General features: G+C 41.5%; 2 protein-coding genes and 1 long non-coding RNA gene across 5 annotated transcripts in view; 2 read left to right on the forward strand and 1 right to left on the reverse strand.

Annotated features, from left to right (window-relative positions):
• Positions 1-2,291, forward strand: part of LOC124627738 (uncharacterized) — a 9,807-nt gene extending 7,516 nt beyond the window's left edge. The window contains exons 2-3 of the long non-coding RNA XR_006982287.2: positions 1,819-1,989; positions 2,114-2,291. This is a non-coding gene — a long non-coding RNA (uncharacterized LOC124627738). The remainder of the gene's footprint in view (positions 1-1,818; positions 1,990-2,113) is intronic.
• LOC108262985 (CD276 antigen) overlaps positions 1-12,192 on the reverse strand; it is an 18,287-nt gene extending 6,095 nt beyond the window's left edge. Inside the window, exons 1-4 of one of the 2 annotated variants that reach the window (XM_047154447.2) lie at positions 12,015-12,192; positions 4,341-4,691; positions 3,252-3,542; positions 223-1,962 (exon numbers count right to left, since the gene is read on the reverse strand). In XM_047154447.2, the coding sequence (XP_047010403.1) occupies positions 1,946-1,962; positions 3,252-3,542; positions 4,341-4,691; positions 12,015-12,090 (735 nt within the window). In that variant the 5' untranslated portion in view covers positions 12,091-12,192 and the 3' untranslated portion in view covers positions 223-1,945. Of the gene's footprint in view, positions 1-222; positions 1,963-3,251; positions 3,543-4,340; positions 4,692-12,014 lie in introns of those variants that run through there. The other variant, XM_017463343.3, reaches the window with a different exon arrangement.
• A 2,953-nt stretch (positions 12,193-15,145) lies between these two features.
• The window catches only part of brf1a (BRF1 RNA polymerase III transcription initiation factor subunit a), a 39,209-nt gene continuing 29,608 nt past the window's right edge, over positions 15,146-24,746 (forward strand). Inside the window, exons 1-5 of one of the 2 annotated variants that reach the window (XM_017463492.3) lie at positions 15,147-15,623; positions 17,463-17,697; positions 18,706-18,783; positions 21,268-21,441; positions 23,496-23,527. In XM_017463492.3, coding sequence (XP_017318981.1) covers positions 17,520-17,697; positions 18,706-18,783; positions 21,268-21,441; positions 23,496-23,527 — 462 coding nt within the window. In that variant the 5' untranslated portion in view covers positions 15,147-15,623; positions 17,463-17,519. Of the gene's footprint in view, positions 15,624-17,462; positions 17,698-18,705; positions 18,784-21,267; positions 21,442-23,495; positions 23,528-24,746 lie in introns of both variants that reach the window. The other variant, XM_053679361.1, reaches the window with a different exon arrangement.

A 24,746-nucleotide genomic window follows, 5' to 3' on the forward strand; every position in this document is an offset into this window, starting at 1 on the left:
CTGATGGTGAATGACTGGAAGGACACTATTGGGTTTACGATATTCTAAAATGACATTTATCCCTTCTGTCTTAACATTCTGTTCCCATGCTCTGATTTATTCTGCCTGCTGGGTCATGTTGTATCAGTGTGAGGACCCTGGTGGTTTTTCTCGGGCTTTAATCCAATACGCTTATTAAATGGCGTACACACGAAACCAAATACCCTCCGTTTAAAAAAATAAAAATCACGAGTGAGTTTACAAAAGCAACTCGGACTACACTTGGAAGGAACTTTTAAATGTGTATTAGGCTTCATGCTTTATCACAAGTAAGAAAAATGGTCAAAAGGTGCATGTCAGGATATAGATATTAAGATAATAAAAGACGAAAAAAATGAGTAAAAGTTTGCACCCCCCGTTCTGAATACCATGTAAAGACCTCTATTATGATTCATTGTAGTAATTTTAGTTTTTTGTAGTTTATTTTCCGTCCATCCACCCGTCCGTCCGTCCATTCATCCGTCCACCCACCCGTCCGTCCTATGAAGGGTTGTGGGTGCTCTGCAAAGTCAACACTTTGAAATGTTTAAAAGACCCACACCATCTGTCAGCTAAATGCTCTGACCACAGTCTGAGCCCAGGCCCGTTCCTAACACCAGCAAATAAAACAAAACAAAACAAAAGTATTTGGTTAAGGATTACATACACCGCTGTACACGGCTGCTGTCATTTGTCGAGTAACAGATGATGACAGTTAGAGGTCAGAGGCTAGGGCCTGCATCCTGGAAAAAAGTAAGGGGGGGGGGGGGATCCATGTTCTTTATAATGATGGTGTATATTTACAAGTTTTAATCCTCAACATTACTGTAATATTTTATTCATTATGAAACTCATCAGCTAATCAAATTGTCTATCTTTGTCTGTAAATGATTTCTCTAAGCCCTGCTAATTCCCCTTTATTGGGGAATGAATCTATTGCAGTAGATAAGATACTATTATACATGATACACTCAATTCCTGTGAATCTCTGAAATTGTGAAATTTATTCCTGCTGTACTATTTGTAATAGATAACACACACTCACACACACACACACACACACAATATTGCACTAATATACACACCCACACCGTGTCATAGAAAGATTTGTTTGCCTGAGGTATCCCACGGGTGTCTAAGTTACCACGTGAAATTAATCATTAACACTCTCACACACTTCACCCTTCACCACTTCCGCCTCGATTGATTCCCAGTTGCCATTTTAACGGTTAATACCGTGAGTGTGAAAAGCGTGTTCGCCTCACACCTCCAGGGTCGGGGGTTCGATTCCCACCGTGGCCCTGTGTGTGTGTGTGGAGTTTGCGCGTTCTCCCCGTGCTGCGGGGGTTTCCTCCGGGTACTCCGGTTTCCTCCCCCAGTCCAAAGACACGCACGGTAGGCTGATTGGCGTGTCTAAAGTGTCCGTAGTGTATGAACGGGTGTGTGAGTGTGTATGTGATTGTGCCCTGTGATGGACTGGCACCCTGTCCAGGATGTACCCCGCCGTGTGCCCCATGCTCCCTGGGATAGACTCCAGGTTCCCCGCGACCCTGAAGAAGGAGTAAGCGGTAGAAGATGGATGGATGGATTGCAAATCAATGTAAACAGTGTCAGTTGGAGAAACCTCGACATTCTGTTCAAATTAGTTAAATAAATAAATCTGTAGGTGAAAGGTGAATTATCGATTGTTAGCTACTTAACATGCTAGCTCATTAGCACCCTGGGTCTTGTACAGATGCCTGGAAGTATTTACGTTTGACTTTGGAAGTAATCAAGGGTTTAATTATGCTTCATTTCCAGTCAGTGGGAAACGCTCGATCTTTCAGATGTGCTTTCCTCGACCATATTCTGAGCTCGCCAAGCCTGCCATGCTGAACCCGTTCTCTCCATGACATCCGCTGCGGCATTAGGAGCTGACCTTAGTGGATTACTGGACAGGAAGTCCTACAAGGTGACAGGTTCTGATTACAGGTAATATATAACACATAAAACACATATTTCAAGCCACTGAGTGCCTTATAACTCTTGATAAGAGTTATGAAACTGACCGCTAGCATAACGTTAGCTAACTATGCAGGACTGTTTTATCCTTTAGGAAATTCACCTGCTGTATTTTCTTTAAATTGTCCCGACAACTGAGAGCGACGTGTGCAAGAACATCCAGAAGAACCTAACTGCCCTGACTGATAGGGGTGAGTGCGTTCTGCTCCGGTTTACGCTATGCTGCAGTTATCATGCTGCGATTAAGAGTCCTGTTATAACAGGTACTGGAATGTACTTTCATTTCTTTTTACCTCGTGCCTTGAATCACTTTTAAGCACGTTCATGCCAACCAGGAACTCTAACGTCCTACCTCCATCCTCAGAGCATTTGCGCAATATCAACAGAGAAGGGAGGGGGGAAAAAACAGACGTCTGTCTGTTTTTTTCTTCTAAAGGTAGACAAATACTCCTATGAAAATGCCCATGAGGAAGGACCCACTTGGCACTTTTTTATTTTAAAGTGCGTGTAGGGCGCAGGCTGTCGTAGTTCAGCCTTAGTAGTCCTGGAAGGAGGAAAAAAAACCCAGGAAAACATGCGTTTTGAGGAAAGAAAAATCACTATTAAATTAGAAACACGCCGCTGTCTCTTGTTCTCACTTGGCATCGCGGAGGACGTGATGTCCAAAAGAACCCCGTGAGTTGGGATTCCATCTCTGTGATTCAGAGCTCTTGAGAAACATCTTGCGAAAAACGCCTCATAGCGCAGAGACTATTGCGAGATGCAGCCAGATAATGCCTTTTGGAATCACCTAGGCAACGGGCCTCACCTAACGATCACAGCTACCAATTAACTAAGCGGTCGTAGTGCTCAATGATGTCTGACGAAAACAACGTGACAGACGGAACAACCGACAGAGTCTTCGGCTCAGCTCTGTGGTTTCTCCGTGCAAAAGCAGCAGTTTCTGTGGAGTTTTTTTTCCATTAAAGCCTGATATGAGTCAGCGGTCATTATGAATGTTTTGTAAGAAGCTTGTAATGTGATTTGGTTTATAGATTTGTCCCTTTGGGGAAAGCCTTACATGCTCCATGTAGATCCCTACAAAATAGCGTTTAACGTCAACCCCGTTAGGAATCTACTAGCACCCTTCGCGGAAACCCTCGATCGCACCTTTTGCGCCCAGGGCGTTCTCCGGACCGCGCACACACACGCACGAGGTTAGCGCTACGCTCTTTGTTTTAGGAATAAATTACCATATGTGATGCTGACAGGTTTGAACAGATTCTGATCGAGGAGCTGGTTCTTTAGTGTGAAGGTGACGTTCAGGGAAGAACTCTGTGACACGTGGCTGCTCTTTAGATAATACAGTCCCACGGGTCGACCTGCCCCGTCTGCGTCGACGCTGAGCTCGGTGTGGTGACTCAGGACCGCTCCGTCTTCCCCGAACCATCCGACCTCCGGCTTTGGGAAACCCTCCGCCTCGTAAAGCAGCGTGACGGTGGAGCAGTTCGTCTTAACGCTCAGCCTCGGTTCTGTGTAGAAGGCTAGCATAAACACACACACACACACACACACGCACACACAAACGATGTGAAACAGGTTTCACAGAGATATGAATAAGCAACTACATTATCTGATAGTCAGCATCTTAATCAGATGAATTTCAGTTTACAAAAAGCTAAAAATAAACACATTCCTGAATATAATAAGCAGAGGTGTTTCTTAATGGTTGTGGCAGAGCTAAACAAGACACAACGTTATGCTGGCTTGCTTTCCGCATCGCTCGTAGTGCAACGCAAAATAAAATGAGCAGGCAGATCCCACTGTATGACGATCTGAAGTAGTCACCCGTCCACAACCACAACCACATTTCCGCGTTTACTCTAGAAAGTGTTTGTTAAGATGTTACTGTTCTGACTTACGGAAATCTCTTACAAACAGTCTTAGAAAGGACATCTGTTAGTCATAGCAGACTGTTGGCGTAAGCCTGCACACTCAGCACTAAACTGATAGCTGGTGCAGATTCCTCAGGTTCATCGTGCAGACACTGAGAAGATGAACACGTCACGGTGGAGGGACGTGATACATCTGAGGAAAAGGGGGGCGCTAATATTGCGCATTACGTACGAGAACCATGTCGGGCGGACGGGGGATCTAAACTTTTCCCACCTTCCTCAGCATGATTTCTAGACTTTGTATAAATAAAAAAAGAGAGAGAGAGATTGAGAAGTGACTTGAGCAGGAGCCAGACGTCTGAGTCTGCTACTTAGAATTTACTCATAATGCTCTCTGTTAGAAGGCAGGATATTCTTATTGACTGAGCATTACTCGTATCTTCATACCTCCGTATTCCAGCCACACCTGGGCCGCATCCGTGCCCTTGGCGTTGCTCGCCGTGCACAGGTACCCGCCCACGTCTCTCGGCCCCACCGGCTCGATCCTGAGCGTCGCGTTGCCTTTCCTCAGCTCGGACACGAGCATCGACGTGCGGTTACGGTAATCCGGGCTCTGCAAGTCCAGCTGATTCCGTTGGTAATAGAAGCTGTGGATGACGCGGGAATCCTCCACCCGCTGCCATGTGACAACCAAAGACGAAAGGTCAGAGGTGGGGTCAGGGGTGAACTCACAGTCCAGGAAGACCGGCTGACCTCGGACCGCGACCACGCGACCCACGGGTTTGCTCACTGTAAAGCCTGCAGAGATACAGTATAAACACGTACACGCTTATTAACTCCATTTCTCCATTTTCCTGCACACACACATACACCTGGGAGCAACGCTCGCCGCATGTACCCGATGTAAGGAATAAAACAGTCGGCGTGTGCGGTTACAGGAAAATAATCCTCGACGTATGACGTGGTGTGATTAAGCGGAGATACTGTTACCACGCTGAAGTGGACGAAAACACCTGTTTAACTCTTCTGAACCACCGCAGCTATAAACAGCCGCTCTTTATTTTCTCGTGAAGTTAATAAGACAAAAAATAAAACAACTCCATGACCGTTCCGAAGCGAGAGAGACCCCTTCCAAAAAAGGATGAATTAAATAAACGTCTCCTTAAAGGACTTACCGAAAACCTCACCGTCTTAATGCTTATATGTTTGTCTTTGTTAAATAGCAACAATTTAAAAAAAACAAAAAAAAAGGGGAAAAAAAAGCCTTAGATTATTTGGAGTTAGCATTAATGTACAGTAAACGCCTGAAAAGTATTACATGGTGTCCCTCAAGTTTCCATTTAAGGCCCCATTTTGTTCTTGCTTTTGCTGTCCCTCTTGTATATATAATTCGTAAAGCTAATGTTGTCCATGTTAAATGTGAATAAAAACAGAATGCAATGATTTGCACATCTCATAACCCCCACCCCCCCCACCCCCACCCCATGATATTCACAATAGCAATTACTTGGAAAGTAAGTGTTAGCAAAAAGAAACAGTTGGAGGTTAATTGGGAACGGATCAGTAAGGCGATCGGGTATAAAAAAAGGGGATCTTAGAGAGGCGGAGTCTTTCGGAAGTGAAGATGGGCAGAGGTTCACCAATCTGCGAAAAACTGCGTCTACGATCAGTCGAACAGTTTTAGAATAATGTTCCTCAATGAAAATAAAAATTGTGAAGACTGTGAATAGCTCATCATCTACAGGACATGTCGTCATCAAAAGATTCAGAGAATCTGGAGAAATCTCGTGCGTAAGGTACGAGGGTGTGAATCAATACTGCATGCCCGTGATCTCCGGGCCCTCAGGCGGCATTAAAAACAGGCGTGATTCTGTAATGGAAATCACTGCATGGGCTCAGAAACAGCTCGAGAACTCACTGTCTGTGAACACAGTGACACCCACAACCGCTGGTTAAAGCTCCATCATGGAAACAAGAAGCCATATGTGAATATGCAGAATATCCAGAAACGCCGCCGTCTTCTCTGGGCCAAAGCTTATTTAAAATAAACAGGCGAACTGAAAAAATGTTCTGTGGTCAGATGAACCCATATATGAAATTATTTTTGGAAACCACAGATGCCACGTCATCTACACTAAAGAGGCCTTAAAAGGAGAGGGACCACCTAGCTTTTTATTAGCACTCAGTTTAAAAGCCCGCATCTCTGGTGGTATGCGGGTGCATTAGTGCCTATGGAATGGGCAGCTTGCACATCTGGAAAGGCGACATCAATGCTCAAAGGTTTATACAGGTTTTAGAACAACATACGCTTCCATCCAGATCCCATCCCATCTTTACTTCCCAGATACTCTTTTTATACCCAATCATCTTACTGACCTGTTCCCAATCGCCCTAATCAGTCGCAAAATGTTCCTCCAGCTGTTTCTTTTTACTAACACTTACTTTTCCAGCCTTTTGTTGCCCCCGTCCCAACCTGTGTCCCGGCCATCAAGTTCAAAATGACCCTATTTTTTTTTTCTCCTCGAAACGGTACATTTCCTCAGTTTAAACATTCGATATGTTGTCCATGTTCCGTTGCGAATAACATACGGGTTTGTGCTTCGTGCTTTTATTTACATTTCACAGAGCGTCCCAACTTCTTTGGACTCGGGGTTGTGATTTCCTTAAAGAGTTATGAGCTGAAATGAAAGTAAACGAAGCGATGAATACCTTTAGGGCATGCTTTTCTCTTATTATTACTGCTTTTTTTCAGTGAACAAGAAACGACACGCTCGACCCTTGCATAGAAGCCCGGATCACGTGGACTTGTCCTACTTGAACACAGCCGCAGAAAACCTTTCAGCCCATTCAAGTATTTCATTTCGAGCTTTACAATGCCGTGATGGGTGGCGGACTGGTGCATGATGGGAACCGCCATCAGGTTTTATTCATCCTCAGATATTTCCCTATAGTTCCAAGGGATCTGAACAAAACTTCTATTCAAGGACCTGAACCTACTCAAACCTGGCTGGTTGAACGGATGTGTTTAACGGGACTAGTTCAGACTGAGACATGTCATTTTGAGGCTCTTTAATCAAATAATGCTTTTGTCTTTTTTTAAACGGAGGAAGGACCTTATGATAATTGTTACTCCTGCCTTTCGGTTGAATTCAAATTTAAAGGGACTTTCAGGCTGCTGTGAATCACATTAAAAGACTCCGATTTTGTATTTCATACCTGTAGTTTGAAACAGCCCAAATGTTGTCATACTTGTCACAAATTGCCCGTGAAAGGCTTACGTCACTGCTTGCGTTTGTTCCTTGCTGTCCACGTGCTTCTGTTTATGTTTTGCCATGTGCATTTATTTTGATTCCAGTCCATTCCCTGCCTCTGTTTTGCTACTCCGATGTGTTCACCTGTTCTGTGTGTCATCTTCTTATTTACGCCCCGTCGTGTCCGTTCTTCTTTTGCGAAGTCGCGCGCATTCCAGAGCCTTATTTCTTTGTCTGTTATTTCCAGGAACTGCTGCTTGTGCTATCGTTTCTGAAAGCGGATCTCCGTTTGTCGACGGCGTCCTTCCGAGTATACGCACTTGGGTCCTGACTTCACTACACAAAAGTCAAGGGACGCTTGCTTTCCACTTGTTCATTTAGTCTGCAGGTGCTTCTGTCCTACTTGGCAAAACACGAGTTTTACAGGCTTGGAAGCCACAGAAAGCATTTGTCTGGGTTTTTTTTTTGGGAAGTCATCGTTATTCAGGAACTATTCTTCTTTCCTGACTGAGAACAAAAAAAGTTTTCTCGTGAAAAGAGTCTTTTCATAGTTAAATCAGTGCTAGAACTGGAACGGGTGCGCCAAAGGGATGTGGCATGGCCCAAAATTCAAAGGAGGAACATTTCAATGACAATAGTTCAGATTTGATGTGGGTATTGATTCTTTTTTTTCTTTAAACCCAAGCTGCTTATTTAGCTGTTCGTCTGATGAAGTTTTGCGTATAAATGCTTGACGATTTAGACGTGCAGACACACCAAAAGGGCAAACTTCATACGCTCAAACGTCCTGCCAGTCTAAATATCATTTTTCACTCAGGCTTTTCCCTTAATCGAAGGAGCGGAAATGAAGGTCAGTCTTCTCGCTGCTAAAGCGTCAGCGAGCGTTTTATTTGGTATAACCTGGAAGTCGTTAGTTCTGCGGATGTTCCACGACAGCAAAAGTAACCGTGAACGGGTTAAAAAAAGAACGCCGCGTCATTCTACATAAATTAAAAGAATTACAGGTTTGTAAAAGGAGTACAACATGCTGTTGTAGGAAATCACTTCGCTTCAGAGTGTTTTGTTCCGGTAATATCAGTGTTTCGTTTCCAAACATTGACGTGACATCGCAGAGTGATGGAGTCCTCGAAACTACTGAACCATGCAACATTTTCACAAAAAGGATAAAAGACATCCATTTAAAAACATAAAAACATATTTGAGGAGCAGACTGGAACAAGCCTGTGCAGGAGCAGATGCAGGACAAAATTACGTACTCGCAGGGTTTAGTCGAGACTACACCTGCAGGCGTTATAGAAACACTGAATACCCAAGAACACCAAGATAAACACAGGGCTTTCTGGAAGAATAAAACAAGGATAAAAGAAAAAAAACCACAGTAAACCATGTCATTAGGAAATAAAGACCCAACAGGAGAGCAAGTAAACAATAATTTGCGGTGACACAGTATAATAAACACGAAAAGAAAAGAACAACAGCGCACAAACCACACGTTGATTGAATTGTGAGCATAATAGAAGCGTTGGGCTGGACTGAACGGACAGAAACACAGATTCTGGTGAGTCGTTGGGGGCAGACTCTGGACTTAAAGCCTTATGAAATCACAATTGTTTGTTTATTTATTTATTTATTAGAGCTTTTTTGCACGAGTCTCTTGGCATCGCCGATTCAAATAAGTTCGCATATATAACAGATGACAAAAATATATTTTGTAGCTGTTCGTATTATAATTGTACTGTTTCGAATTTCCAGGAAATCTGACTCCAAATTGTGTCCATTCGAAAGCTCTCTAGAACCCATCTGTCCCACGTCCAACAAACATTGTGGGTAGTAGGTTACAGTATGAGGTAATTCAACCATGAGGATCAAACAGGCCTTTGCTCTGAGCAACCTGCTTCCCAGATGAGTTAACATCTTTTGTTGCCCCCGTAACATCCCTTACAAATCACGGCTCTCGAGCCGTTGAAGGTTAAAAAGAAAGTTAGCTAGCCCACTGTTAACTAGAGCGTGCTTGCGTGTAGGCTTGTTGCTAATTTATCGATCCCAGAGTCGCTCATTTTAGTAGCAGCCACAGACCGGTTTTGTTATTTAGAAAAGGTGAAGCGTAGAAACGGATAATGAGGTCTTTACTACGTTGTGAATGCCATTTTATTACTTGAAGGCAAAATAAAGAAGAGAAACGAGGGTAAAATATCTCTGGTTGTGGTGTCACGCTGATCCACTGCTCACACAAATCCAAAGTGTGTTCTTTTTCAATACTTTGGCTTTGGAAATGATTAATATCGAGCACATTGTGCCTTTTGTGTAGGGAGAGCTAGCTGCACCATCTAGAAGAGGTTTCCACATCCACATTATTGCGCTTGTAGAAAAACAAAAAGCTGTGATTGATTTAGATAACAATAACATAACTGAGATCATCTGTAATGGATGGAAAAGACCCAGCACTGGAATTCTACCCTCAAGAACATTCCAGACCTGCTGTTTTTAAAAGAAACGCACAGGCAGTCAGAACATTTTAGGCTAATCCGGATAGCCAGCGTGGCAAAAAAAAACTGCTTCTGAAGGCTGTAAACTGTAAATTTGAACACAATCAACACCACATTCAGGTGGTTAAACTCATGAGAACACTGTTGCTAGGAGACCAGAAAGATCTAGACAACAAGCATGAGGAAAGCTAATGACTGAAGCTATTGGGGTCGAATTTTAAACAGTTTAAAGACACAATAACTGCGTACAAAAGACATAACCGAATCGAGAATATAAACATTTACCTCAGACGTGTCGATTAATTACCAAAAAAAAGGCTCAACGCGGCTATAATTACACTCTAACAGCGCCTAGCATCGAGCGCAAACCCAGCTTCTTCTATGGGTTCAGCCATACTGAGAAACGCCGACAACACGCACACCTGGAGCTGTCAGAAAAACTGGTAACACTTTATTTAAAAGGAAACTACATGATCCCTCATAGCATCAGTTCATTTTCATCATGTTGGCTTTGGAAATTTTTACAAAGCAGCCCACAATATATGGTTTCCAACCCAAAAAAGAAAGATCGTTTCTTAGAGACGGAGCAAAACAAATGAACAATGATGATAATAAAACCACAACCAGAACACGCCAATTTGGATGGTAATAAAAGACCTGGGTTCACCGGTAATGGCTGGAAAAATCCAGCGTCCCATGGAGAGCTAACGCTAATGCTTCGTCACCCTCAAGAACTTTCCAGACCTGCTGTTTTTACAAAAAAAAATTCAACCTGATGTGTGGTTGTGGATGTCGTAAAGTTGCAAGCCACCGACTTCAACATTCAAACAGATGAACAATTCCGTCTTCAACACGATCGCGGTCTCCATACTCAAACAATTTGATCTTTTTTTTTTTTAAATCACAATTTTGAGAAATTTTCTAGTAATACAGGTTTCCAGCTAGTCTCAAGTTTATCAGTGGAAAGTGTACACTGCCACCTAGTGCGTGCGTGTGATTTGCGCGATGAAGATCAGTCTGTAAGTCAGTCGGTGACTAGAACAAACATCTTGTCAGCCCGACTACGAACTACAGCCACCAAGAACAAGACAACCTTTTTTGAGTGGAAGCCGGAGACATAGGACCAGGTCCAACAGGTCCAGAATGTACTTTTTGTTTAACCAAAGGTTGTTTTTTTTTTAACCTTTACTGACATTTTCATTCGCTGAACATGTTTTAAAAAATCCACAGTAATGACTCACAATCTGAACTTACACTGCACGTGATATCCAAGTGAATGACGTGTGGATGGAAATGAAAAGCATCATATGAAAGATTAAATATCAAGCTAACTGAAGGGTTTCAGTAACCATCTAGTTATCCTCTCACACTGAACACACCCGTAACTGACTACAATTTACATTTTAGAAACAGCAAAACCTATACTTTTTAATGGCACAAGCTCTCAGCTAATACGTGTGCTTGTGCCACGACATTTGGATATTAGTCATAGTTAAAGGAGTTTCGGCGAACCGTCTGACAGTAATGATACCACTTGTTCTATAAAAGTGTGCCATTTGAACCAGTAACCTGAACTTGCCATCTGAAGGTTTGTTTAATTCTCAGGCTATCAGCCTCCGCTCTCAGAACTCTTTTAGTGCTCTGTTCTCATGTGCTATTATTACACTTTGCTAAACATATCATGACTTTTTACACAGAGCGCCGTTCTACTCAGTGGGTTTAGTCGTGTTCCTCCTTTCACAAACACTGTGCGCGTTGATGAAAGCGGGGTTTCATGCTGATAATCTGGGAGTTCTCCTTTCTAACTTCCTTATCTGAAGTTCAGCTGCCAGCCCCGTTGAACAGATTTAATGACCATTTTTATTGCTTTGTTGTCGTCTGAAACTTTAATGCTTTATACATTTATATAAATGAACTGGATTTAGATTAACTTTGGAAAAAGTAACCACTGCTATTATTCAAATGCGGCTTTGAGGTTCAGCTTGCAGAAAAGTACAAAAATATGTCTTAAGCAGATAGATATCTTGTTTGGTTGGGTTTTTTTTTTTTTGCATGTAATATTTTTTGCATGCACGTTTTTTATTATTATTATTATTGTTTGTTTATTTTTTTTTCTCACATTAGGTATTTTTGAGATTTCTGAAGATGTTATCGAGGACATACAGCACAGCTCCAGTGATGGTTAGAAGTATTTAGTTTAACTAACGTGTACAAGCCTTTACATTTCATATTATGTTGAACATTTTTATCTTTGGTGCATTAAGTAGTTTCTTTACACTACATAATAAGCAATATACTACAGCCGGCATGTACATTACGGTACAGTACAGTACAGGTGCGTATGAAACGAGTTGAGCTGAAGAAAGATGAAGAAACTTTATTACCTGCACAAACAGTTGTGAGAAAAGGCAGGAGGAATATGAAGCAGTCCATCTCAGTGGCAGCACGGTTTAACGGCATCTGGACATCAACATTCTGTACTCATGGTTTAAATAAGTAAGGCGTGACTTCTGTTACTAAGTAAACCATGAGACTGCCATCAGTTGTTTTTCGCCTACGAGTCGACTCTTTAATTCGGTTCTTTTTTCTTTTTTAAATAAGCGAATCGCGGTCGAAGTGAATCTTTTAAAGCAGTCGTTTTCAAAGTGGGGGCCGGCATAAATTCTCACTCTCAGACAACCACACACACACACACACACACACACACACACACACACAATCAATTTCTAATGTAATGTAAAGATGTAAGATGTAATTAATAATAATAATAATAATAATAAAAGGGGGATATCTTCAGAAGTCTGTATTTTTAATGTGTTTTAAAGACATCTTGCAAAAAGGGGGGCCATTTGCGGGGGCCTTGCCCTGGAAAAGTTTGGGAACCCCTGGTATAAACATCCGATTCAGTGAAATAACGCTTCATAGGTGTGTGACTGAATCAGCATGAAGTGCGCAGTCATATAAGAATTTTCTAGTCATATTTGAATAGAATTAATAACAGGATTTTTTTTTCTTTTCATACACTGCAAATATGTAAAGCTGTAATTTGGGGTTATTTACATAAAGTCACTTTTAGAACAAAAATAATGCAATGCAGTTTAAGCCACGGATCATTTAAGGCAAAATATAAATAGCTTTGGCCAATTTACTTCCAGTTTACATTCCCAGAGCTCTGATGTTCACATAAACATGGTCATTGAGTATGATTTCTGATATTTACAAATGCCTTTCCTATGTCTTTCAAAATAAACCCCCAAAACCTAGATACCGTGGATATAAAAAGTTTACACACCCCTGTTAAAATGGCAGGTTTTTGTGATGTAAAAAAAATAGCACATTAAAGAAAGATAAATCACGCCGGATCCTTTTCTACTTTTATTGTAAAAATTGAATCTATTAATTAAAGTGAAACACAATAAGAATCATTTCAGTGGGGGGAAAAACATGAAAAATATATTTAAATTTTTTGGGGGGTAAGAGTGAACCGGTTTGGAGAGTCTTGACTTTCTTCCAAAAGCATTCTAACTTACTCTGATTGGCTGGACATCTCCTGTGCACAGCCCTTTTTTTTTTTAACATCACAGAAACCTGACATTTTACCACTGGTATGTAGACTGTTTCTTACTTATTTAGGTGAGCTGAGTTAAGCCTTTTTAATCACTTGTTAATCTTGGTGATTGAGGCGATTTCCTTGCTTCTCAGAAATGAGTGGCCAGAATGAGAAAGAACAGATCACATCCTTTTCAGGCCTGGACTGGCCAGAATTCCTGGTGCGCTGATAACTGATTTGGTCTGCTGCCCTGCTGTTTTCTTTCTTTCTTTCTTTTTAAAAATAAATGTATTTCCTCATTGATGGATTGATTTAATCGTCATTATTTTATATTATTGCGTGTCCGGTGTGCTCAGGTGATCCTTTCCGAATTCTCCTATTTTTCACAATAAGCTGTCACACTTCCGGTTCGACCTGAGATGACCGGTAGGGGTAAAATAAGATAAACTAAATATGCTTGGATATATTTGTATGAAATATAGTATGGTTAAATCTCAGGTATCTTAAGTATTTTTAAAACAAACAAACAAACAAACAAACAAAAAAAAAACCCCGACACATTGCCCTAATGTGATGCTTTAATTTTAACCAAAAGAAATGTCTTTTGTGTACCTCTCTCCTGCATTTCCTGTACGCTGATATTTAATCAGGACTGCTTCACATACCTCTACGTTGCTTGTTTATGTTTTTATGGGATGGTCATACCGTGTGTATAAATTGTATTTAGGAAATCAAAAATAGCTTTGTCAGTGTATGGGATAACATGGATGAGTGTGAGACTCCCAGCCTGAAATTATCTCTCAGTCTGGCCGTAATCCTTTCCGACTTATGTCAATATTTAACTGAGCTGTAATTACAGACTTTGTGTCTTTATACGCACAGCCCTATAATCTGCATTTAATATCAGGAAGACATCCCTATTCATTGGGCCTAGATTAATGCCTGCTGTAATTACATATCACCACCGAAACTACATCCATGGGCTCTCGCGACCTCGAGGACTGTCCTGTTGTCGGCCACCGTAAACGAGCTTTAACTTAAACTAGTCTTCTATTGATGAAATCTCTGAAAGAAAAACCAGACTGTTGGTTCCAAATTAAAGAATGACATTTCTGACATTTCTCAACATTTTTATAGACTTTTTTTTCTAACACTACATGGGTCTATATCGGGCTACATAAACTATACTATAATAGATATTAGCAGTAAGGCTGGGCAACATTACAATATATTATCAATATTGTGATAAATTATGTAACAATACCCTTTCCTGAGAAAAAAGATGTATAGCCAGTATTTTTCTGATTATAATTATAAATAATATAAAATGCTTTGTAAGAAGCTGATAGGATGATATTGCACAAATGTTTTGAATGGTAAAAAAAAAAAAACCCAATTAAATAATAATTTTTTAATAACTCATTTTTGTAGGCGTTATTGTAGACAGTCTTACTGAACTCAGTATCACCGTTTTGATGGCATTTTTTAAGCAGACCTAAATATCACGTCCGATATTTTGTATTGTCTTCAAGTATCGTGATATGATATTTGAGTCAAATTGCACACCCCTAATTAGCATTGACGTCATAACTCAACGCCACGACTGTCTAGTCATCATAGAGTCAGTGTAGAAATGTTTCTAGCTTATTTGATCTAGGTTTGTAATTTCTCGTGCATTAAAAACCCATCTTAAACTTACTGTCGAACATTATATCATTTTTGATCTTTTAATCTTTTCGGAAATGACATGTTTTTGGGGGGCAATTCTGATCACAAAACATTTATTAAACGTTTATTGAATGTGTGATCATGTTGATCTGAGCATCTAAATCTTAATGCTAAACTGCATGTTAAAAGAAACGGAGGGAAAAAAAAGAAAAAGCCCTGAATCGATGAGTAAACGATTCGAATCGTTTTACTGAACCGAACTATGTGAATCGAATCACTGAAAAGAATCGGTTGGCGCTGTACCAATGTCGCACGTCAGTACGACGGACTTTGAACGTTCAGTATATCTCAGCAGAGTTACGAGAATATTCGTAAAGTTGAATTAACATGCATTCTTTTGTATAGTGTTAAATACTTTAGTTAATACTGAGACGCCATAACGACCGTTAAAGGTCTACTTAAAGCTTTTAAAAGACTGCACCCCCCCTCGTTAGATGCGACAGTGGTATGATCCACGTGGCACGCTGCTGCTGAACATGTGCTGTTTGTTGATCTGATAGCGCGATGGCTTTCTAATAAGGGGAGAGATGATTATTATCCGGTTTGTCAGTTGACGTTAGTGAGCGGGGTATTTACGATATCCATCGAAGTCTATAGATTTTTTATTTAACTGACTTACAGACAGTTTATTTTCGTTAGAGAGTAAATCGTTAGCCACGCGCGCGCCTCTGAATCAGGGCAGGACATTAAGGAACCGGCTCATCAGCTGCTTCAGGTATTTACTGTTTCTTCTTCTTCTTCTCCTTCTTCTTCTTTAATCTGCTTGGTAATACACCAGACTCCCCTTTCTCGTGGCAGACGTGATGGTGCTGTTGAGAAATAGCATGGATTATGACTAAAATCCAGTGCATTATATTGCCACGTCATAATACGGCCTGTACAGTTGACATGAGTTAATATCATAATGCTCTGTGTTTATTCATAATTCAAATATGACTCATACTGGTAACATGTCGAGGTCTTTCAAAATCTTTTTCCTCTGAATTATTTTTCTTTCCTCTGAATTACTCTCGCATGCCTGCACGCACCCCCTCCCCTCTCCCCTCCCCCCAATTTGCTCCAGTTCACCAATGTGAAAATGTCCATTAAATATAATTAAATATTAATCCTCACATCATTAATGCCCTGACAGGCCAGTGCTCCATTTACAGATTGATACCATTGCTGTTCCTCTCAGCAACGCTTAGGGTTTGACCTTTGGCACTGAGGATTAAAGGTCACATTAGGATCATCAGAACATTAGACGTGTGCTTCATTAGGTTTGACATGACAAGTTATATATATTTGTCTTGTTAACTTTACAAGAAGGAGGAAAGAAACGCTGGCGAGGGGACGGCCGTTCTCCGCCGCTTTAACGTAAGAGAGAACCGGACCTAACTCGATCAGTGACGCGCAGATGTAACTGTAATCGGATAAAAGTAAAAAAGCATGTGGCGCCCTTTAAAAAGTTGTGATGAATTGGAACGAACCGCAGTGCCTCGGGTTCATCGCGCCACCCCGTCACCGATTATTTTCCTGTAACAGCACGACACGGAGTGTTTTATTCCTTTCTGAGTGTTGTGGAAAAGCGCATGCTTATTGTATGCTGACGGTGTGACATTGTGTTGTATGAAGGCACTTTGTAATGTCATATAACAGCACGTTAGGCGATATTAGTCGTGAGTTGGATTTAGGACGGTCTGATTTTCGTCCTTGATTTTTCCGACCGTCCTGTCGAGGATCAGTATCGTCTCCGACACTCCTACTAGGGCTCATGGCAGCTTGTCGTTCTGATAACACTGTGAAGGGGGATTTGATTTGCTGCACTGGGTCTGTGGCTGGTTTTGTGTCAGGACAGAATTTGCTGCATGGTGGGTAAGATTATGTCTCACATTCTGAAAAATCTCCTTCTTGTTCTCCTTCTTATTATTACAATTATGGGGCCAAGCACCAAAGGTTCACATGGTGCCCTACTGTCATTCTATCTTTTCTTATTTCCTCTTCTGGCTAGGGTGTGTATGGCAACCTGTAGAACTGTCTGGTAAAAAGTTGGGAAATTTGGCACACTGATTGGGGCGGGTCTAAGGAACATTCCGACCAAATTCAGGTCAAGTGCTGCCAACGCTCTAGCGCCACCGTCGGGTCAAATCTAGGCCTAATTTGTTTTCCATAATGAGGCTTTGTAAATATAACAGTTGAATATGTTGTGCAGCACAAATCAGCTAAATGGTCTGCACTTATATAGCGCTTTTATCTAAAGAGCTTTACACTGTGTCTCATTCAGCCATTCACACACTCGCACACCAATGGTAGCAGAGCTGCCACGCAAGGCGCTAACTTGCCATCGGGAGCAACTTGGGGTTCGGTGTCTCGCCCAAGGACACTTCGGTATGTGGAGTCCCGTGGGCCGGGAACCGAACCTCCGACCCTACGATTAGTGGACGACCCGCTCTACCACCTGATCCACAGCCGCTACTAATGCACGTTTGGTGCACTGGGACAGAGTTTATTGGGTTTATTTTAGACTCGGAAGTATCTATTGTAACATAATAATCTTTTTGTTTTGTTTAAACAGATCGTCCGCATCGTCGCCGTTTCTCTCTCCGTCTGAGGTAACTGCCACGCCGCCACCATGCGGAGGTGTCAGAATTGCGGTGGGACGGAAGTGGACGTGGACCAGGCTCGCGGTGACGCCGTGTGTATGGGCTGCGGCTCCGTGCTCGAGGACAACATCATCGTCTCGGAGGTGATGTTCGTGGAGAGCAGCGCCGGAGCCTCGTCAGCCGTCGGCCAGTTCGTGGCCTCGGACTGTGAGTGACTTTCACACGTGCCGGCAATCGGTTTTATGATGCATTGCGGTATTCATGGTACTATCGTATCTTTTGTACGTTATTTCGGACGCATGAGCCGGTCTTATAATACGGTTCAGTAAACGTTTGGAGAGCAGCATACACAGCACCATTGCATTTGGGTTTTTCCCAGGCAGAGTTTGGGTTAAATTGGATCAGCCAATCGCAGTTTGGTCTAAGTAAACTGTTCCACATATTACAATTAGATGATAAAACTGAACTCTCTTTTGAATGTATGAAATTTTAAACGACATTTTGATAAAAAGTGTTAATTTCACTTCTGTATGGAGACTTTCGGGACACCCCTATATTAATGCCTAGTTATTTTTGGTCTAAAAGTCCTTAATTTATTTTGAGTAATTCTTGATGGTTGATGTCTGATTCTTTAGTTCATCAGGTTATAAGATGAGGCAGATTCTTAGCAATTGACTAAAATTACTATGATTTATCATAATCTAAAATAAATTAAGCAATAATCAAATGATTAAAATATGTCCAAAGCATATATATGCACATATATTATATGTTAAAAAATATTAAAATAATATGCATATGTAACATAAATATCTTAATAAATAAGAAACAACTAAAAAGTATTGTTTAAACAAAAAAAAAATCATCTTAAACGTCTAGGATCTTGGTGCCAATTTACTATAAATGTTTTTATTATCTAATTTATTATTCTTTTTAAATAGATTATTGATTTTTTGCAGATGAGTTCAAATGTACTAGAGAGAACAGGGTTTATCTCTTTTTTTTTGTTGTTGTCGTTGTCCCCTTTATTTTATAATGAAACAGACAGGAAGTGCTGTTCTGTACAAAACTGCAGTACCGTGTGTCGGCCAGCAGAGGCCGCCATTTTATTGAAAAACACATCACCGGTCTTAAGGACGTGTTGTTAGTTTTGGTGTTTATGTGTATTTTTTAGTCTTGATGTTGGTTAATGTGTGTTTTTTCTTTGTGCTACAGCTCAGGGCAATGTCCCGTCTCTGGGTGGAAACTTGACGGGGATGGGAAGAGAGTCCAGAGCGCAGACGTTACAGAACGGTGAGTAACACGTTTATGCCGGTTTTACTTTATTTAATATTTTAAGAGAATAAAGTGAGAAGAAAATGATGTAAAAAGACACTGAGAGAGGGAGAGAGAGTGTGTGTGAGCGAGAGAGTGTGTGTGAGCGAGAGTGTGTGTGAACTTCCTGCACAATATTTCCGTGTGTTTAGCGTAATATTTGGTTCTGCGGTACTCGTTTCGTTCAGGATGATTTAATAAACAAATATGCGAATGGTCGCGTTTTAATTTCAGTCTGATATATCGACGGTTGAGTGCAAAAGTTTGTGCACCCATAAGCCTTTCAGTGTTGGGTTTCACAGCTCTTCCCTCATCATCACAAATAGCAAAAATGTACCAATAATCTTTGTTGACATTGAGGGAAAAAAACCCCAAAATGATATCAGTTTAAACGTTTGTGTCCTTCTTTCTCCGTAAGATAGAATTTATTTAACAATATTTCTGTTAGAAATTTGCCAAATGTCTCTCTCTCACACACACACACACACACACACACACGTCAAATTAAGAGGCTCAGGTGGGGAAAAGTCTTGATTTATTTTTTTTTATTTACAGTGGGGTTTTTTTTCCGCTCTATTTTGTTGCAGGATCGACCCACGTTTCATTTTTTAATGAATTTAATTTGTCCTTTGAGAGGGATACAAAGAACTCAGAGCTGTTTCTGAACCGCTTTATGGCGCAGTAACCGGTTTAAAAGCCTGATTTATGGTTCTGCAAAACTGCACAGAAAGGGGTTTGTGGGTAAGCATCGCTCCCGGGGGCTCTGAGAGGAGCCGAAGTGCAGGGATCTGAAATTAGGACTGTGTGTCCTGTGAATCTTTGCTGCTCTCTCTCTCTCTCTCTCTCTCTCTCTCTGTGTGTGTGTGTGTGTGTGTGTGTGCGCGTGCGTGTGTTTAATGCTGAGCAGGAAAGTGTAGAGGTTAAAACCAGAATTGGTGCCAAAGCTAGATGTAGCAGTTTGGTGATGTATGAGTCAGATGTGTGTGTGTGCGCGTGTGTGTTGTCAAAGAGTGAGATCAGATGAAAGATCTGAGATCTGACCGTGTCCCTGTGAGATTAAGATCCTGGGTCGATGTCGAGATTTCTTGTGTGCGTGTGTGAGTTTCTCCTCAGTTGTGGTTCCTGACAGCTAAAAGTACTCGCATTTCATTCCACGTGGATCAGTTGTGCGCGTGCACACGAACACACACACGCACACCCGACATAGTTCGAGTGTGAATAATTCATGCGGAGGGTTCGCAGCAGAAACCATCATTCATCCTGAAAGACCGAACAGGGCGTCAGAAGTCACGGCGGTGTCCGTCAGTTTCGGGCAGCACGCTACAAGAAAAGCGAATAATCAGCTACGTTTACATTTATTCATTCAGCAGACGCTTTTGTCCGAAGCGACGTACAAACGAGGAGAAACCCGCAAAGCGATATATCGAGCGGAGAACAGAACGAGTGGCGCTACTGTACCAGATCTTTAATAGAGTTCTAGAAAAGCCAAGTGTGCAGAGTCGAGGCGTGAGAGCCAGAGTACTTTTTTATTTATTTATTTATTTTTAAAATAATCTTGCGTTTTTAGGGGTCGGTTAGGTGTTCACGGGACAGCTGGGTCTTCGGCTGTATTTTGAAGATGGTGACGGATTCTGCGGTCCGGATTGAGGTCGGAAGTCCGTTCCACGACTGAGGGACGGTTAGTGTGAAGGTTCTGGAAAGGGACCTCGAGCCACGCCGAGTAGGCGCTATTAAGCGTCGGTCGTGAACCGGTCGCAGAGCGCGTGAGGGAGCGTAAGCCTCGAGGAGAGTTGCTCCACATTTAAAGCGATCAGGATTATTTTCTGGCTCTGCCGCGTGTCATCGGCGTACGAAGAGAAGCGGAGTGTTTTCTTTACGGTGCAAAAACTAGGTTTCGATGAAATAATCCATTTCCTGTTCGAACACATTTGAATGTTAATGAGTCCGTGGTCACGTCACATAAACCGTCACGGCTACGTCTCATTTCACTGACATGAAAGTGTCGGCACCCTCGGCTTGATTTGAGCCGCGTTTATTGATCTTTTTCTTTTCTAATTATTTAAGGAGGAAGATTATGTGGAGGAATTGATTGTGTTAATGAATTTAGATTGGTCAGATTTATTTATTTATTTATTTATTTATTTATTTATTTGTGTTGACTCATTTTTAAACACAGAGTTGAACTTTATTTGACTGATACACGCATTATTATAATCTTTAATAAACGTGCTAAATAAAAGCCACATTGTATAAGTAGCGTTATTTGCATGTCAGTAAGATTTATACAATAAAATCGGTGTGTTTAAATAGTTTTTCTTTTTCAGCAGACGGAAGGTAGGAGGTGGCTTTTTTATTTATTTATTTATTTATTTATTTATTTATTTATTCCCGAGTTACAATACTTTTACAAAATAGAGTTGTTGTTGCTTAGTGCGTGTTTGTTTCTTGTTTGTTGTTGTTTAGCAAAGAGGAATATAAATCACCTGGGCCGCCAGCTGCAGATGAACCAGCACTGCCTGGATACGGCCTTCAACTTCTACAAGATGGCGCTGTGTAAACACCTGACCCGAGGCAGGAAGTCGTCCCACGTCATCGCCGCCTGCCTCTACCTGGTGTGTAGGACTGAGGGCACGCCCCGTATCCTTCGGGGAGGAGCAACAGAAGGAGGGGTGGGGTCAGGAGAGGGAGAGGCGGGGTCAGGAGAGGGAGAGCAGGGGTCAGGAGAAGAAGAGGCGGGATCAGGAGAAGAAGAGGTGGGGTCAGGAAAGGAAGAGGAAGAGGCGAGACACGGTCAGACCATAAATATAGGTGGAGAGTATATGGAAAGATAACTGGATGGTTAGATTAATTGCGAGACAGGGAAAGGAAAGGAAGGAATCAAAGAAAGAGAGAAAGAAATGATTGTGTGAAATAATGACTCAGACTGAGAAATTAATGAATAAATAGATAAACAATTTAAAGAAACAGAATGAAGGAAAACCGAAATGGGGAAATAATGAAAATAGGAGAAAGATAGAAACAATGATAAAAACATTCAGACATTGCTTATTTGGAAACTCCCGTGTGTGCGTGCGCGTGTTTGTGCGCGCGTGTGGCTGCGTGTGTTTGTGTGCAGTGTTTGTAGCTGGGGGTTCCCATTGGGAGTGTTAAATATAGCTCAGTAGCTCCTCTGGTTCTAATTAGAGGCAGCGAGTCGCAGAAGCTCAGCAGCTTACGGCTTTCTGAATTATACATTCTGCCTTTGAAGTGAAACGGCTTGATCGTTAAAGGAGGAGTTCGGCGGAAAATTAAACACACGACCCGAATGAAGTTGATCAGCCTGCAGATGTTATGTGTCTTGACATTTTCCTTTCCCTTTGTTTTGAAATGGAGTTACGAAGCTAACGTGGCTACGCAGTGACCGCTTATAGATACCGGTTTAGCGTCGCGCAAACCGCAGTGCGAGAGTAAAGAGTCGATCTCCACACATCAAGCTGCAATCAATGCAAATTGATCGTAACCAAAGAAACGTGAATTTCACACACTAATACACCGTTATACACACCTGGATGAGCCTCATGAGTGTAAGTGTGTGTTTAAAGATCTTCTTATAGTGTAAGGTCTTATCTACCTATATATACTGTATATATCCCATAATAGTCAGTCGTTTCAGCATCATTCTCTCAGGTGTGGATTATCTGTCTGTTACCACGGTGACTAATCCCTTAATGGTCTTTGTTATTAATCCATTACCGCCTGGTTGCACAGGTGTGCCCGTCTCCGTGGCGAAGGTTGCCCTGGGTGTTTGGTTGCCAGGAGACGGTTGATCTCCAGGTTGGCGAGGTTACGTTTTGGTTAATGAGTTTGTTAATCAGTGACACAGTATCGGCGTTCGTGATACTGATCTATCGCACGCTTTAATCTGCCGTTATCATGAACGATCCACGTTAAAGTTTCGGTGTGACGCGATTAATCACGGCTTTCACGCGTTTCAGCAGAACAGTGCAGGCCAGTAATGTTTCAGCGTGAAGATTAAAGCAGCGTCGTTATTCCTTAGTGATCTCGTGTCTGTACTTTGCGCCTTCTGTGCGACGCGAAATGATTTCATGCAGTTAAACGTTTGCGTGAGGGAGATATTTGACGTTTGATGTTAATTCGTGCCTCCGTCTTCGGCAGTCAGGATTGTTTGACGTTCGCTGTTGCTTTCGTGAATTAAATCAGGAAAACCCTGAATGTGTGGTTTATTCCCCCCGCGTCATCATTTATTCATAAGACATGTTTTTCGCCTTAATCAACACACCAAATTTTTCATCTCAGACCAAACGGTATTTGATAGGTTTTGGGATTTTCAGTTTCGGCAAGTGCTGGATGTAAAACTCCGGCTGATGAACCATATCAGCTACCCAAGTCTCCGTTTCAACACCTCGCAGTGCATTATGGGTAATAAAGACAGTTCCTTGACCAGTCAGACCAATCTGAATAACAATGTAGTAATGTAGTATCTACTGTTGTTATTTAAAAAAAAAAAAAAAAAAAAAAAAAAAAAATCTAAATATCATTAGAATTGATAATTAAAATGGTTGATGTTTTGTCCGAAACCGTAATTAAACATCGAATGAGTACGGAATGCAATATTTTATCCTCATGAATCAGGAACGATTTGACAGGGGGTGTGTTTTTTGAGGCCCGATTCTTTAACAGAGCTGTGTCAGACATGCTGCTGGATCTTAGCGATCTTCTGCAGGTGAGTTTAATACCCCTTATCAGCCTGTATTTCCTGTGAAAATGACTTTGATAAATGGTGTGTGTGTGTGTGTTGTGTCCATATTGTGCAGATGAGCTGCGATTAAAGGGATTAATACAGTGTCACATACATCTGCATTTCAGTCTGAGTGATAGTGCAGGATATTGATGCTGGCCTCAGGGGTGTGTGGGTGTTTGTGTTAAATTACATTTGAATTTGAATGACTTTGTGTCACATTAACGAGAGAAGAACATCATTTAATCGTGAACGCTAACGTTTCAGATTCATTTGTATTGATCTACCTACAGGGGTGTTTTCCTGTCACTGATATTTAGCTGGATTTATAAGTTTCTTAGCCGGCGTCCATCGTCTACACGCCCAACAGAGCACTGTTCTAGATACAGAAAGAGGAAAAATCTGACTTTAATAACCGTGTGTTGAAAACTTGTGAATTTCAACCTGGGTCAGGTGACATGAAGTGCGTTGTGATGGACTTGCATCAGGTCTGTATTCTTATGACTTCAGTCTAATGAAGTTGTCCTACCATACCAGACCATTTTGTTTACTACCTTAGTAAACTATTTTGTGCTACTTTTGTCTGTTTTTTTTTTTCTTATACAGCACAAAATGGTCGCTTCCATATATTGACAGTGTAAACGATCTTGTCAGAAAGTACTTGCAACTTAAAATAAATATTTATTGTTTTAGCATATTTGTAGGCATTTGATAGGCAACCTTATTATTAAAAATATGTACATGAAGAAGGGTGTGTTTGTGGGCTTGTGCGCATGCGCAGAAACTAAGATTTTTTGGCACTGGTTTTATTCACGATTGGGGTTTTTTTGTTCGTTCGTTTGTTTGTTGTTTTTATTCATATGGTATGAGGGTAAACAATTCCCGATAAATTTGCTCCATCTAGTTTAATTTCTGTCCGAAAAAATTAACTGGACGTCGTGTATAGACGGACGAGTGTCCGTTAGCGTAGTTAGCACAGTCGGCTAATTAAGCCTTGGCTATTCGCCCGCGTGCTGCGCTGTGGTTGGTTGACAACCATGTTCACGCGCTGTAAGCTGCGCGCGCGCCGCTTGTTTCTGTTTCCAATTTGCATCTAACGGTCACTGAGAGGAAAAATAAATAAATAACGTTAACACCGACACAATGGCCGTATTATAACTTCTCTTCGGAAGGGTTAGCACAGAAAAAAATGAGCGCTGTTTTC

Source organism: Ictalurus punctatus, chromosome 3 (genome assembly GCF_001660625.3).
Source record: "Ictalurus punctatus breed USDA103 chromosome 3, Coco_2.0, whole genome shotgun sequence".
Classification (NCBI taxonomy): Eukaryota; Metazoa; Chordata; class Actinopteri; order Siluriformes; family Ictaluridae; genus Ictalurus; species Ictalurus punctatus.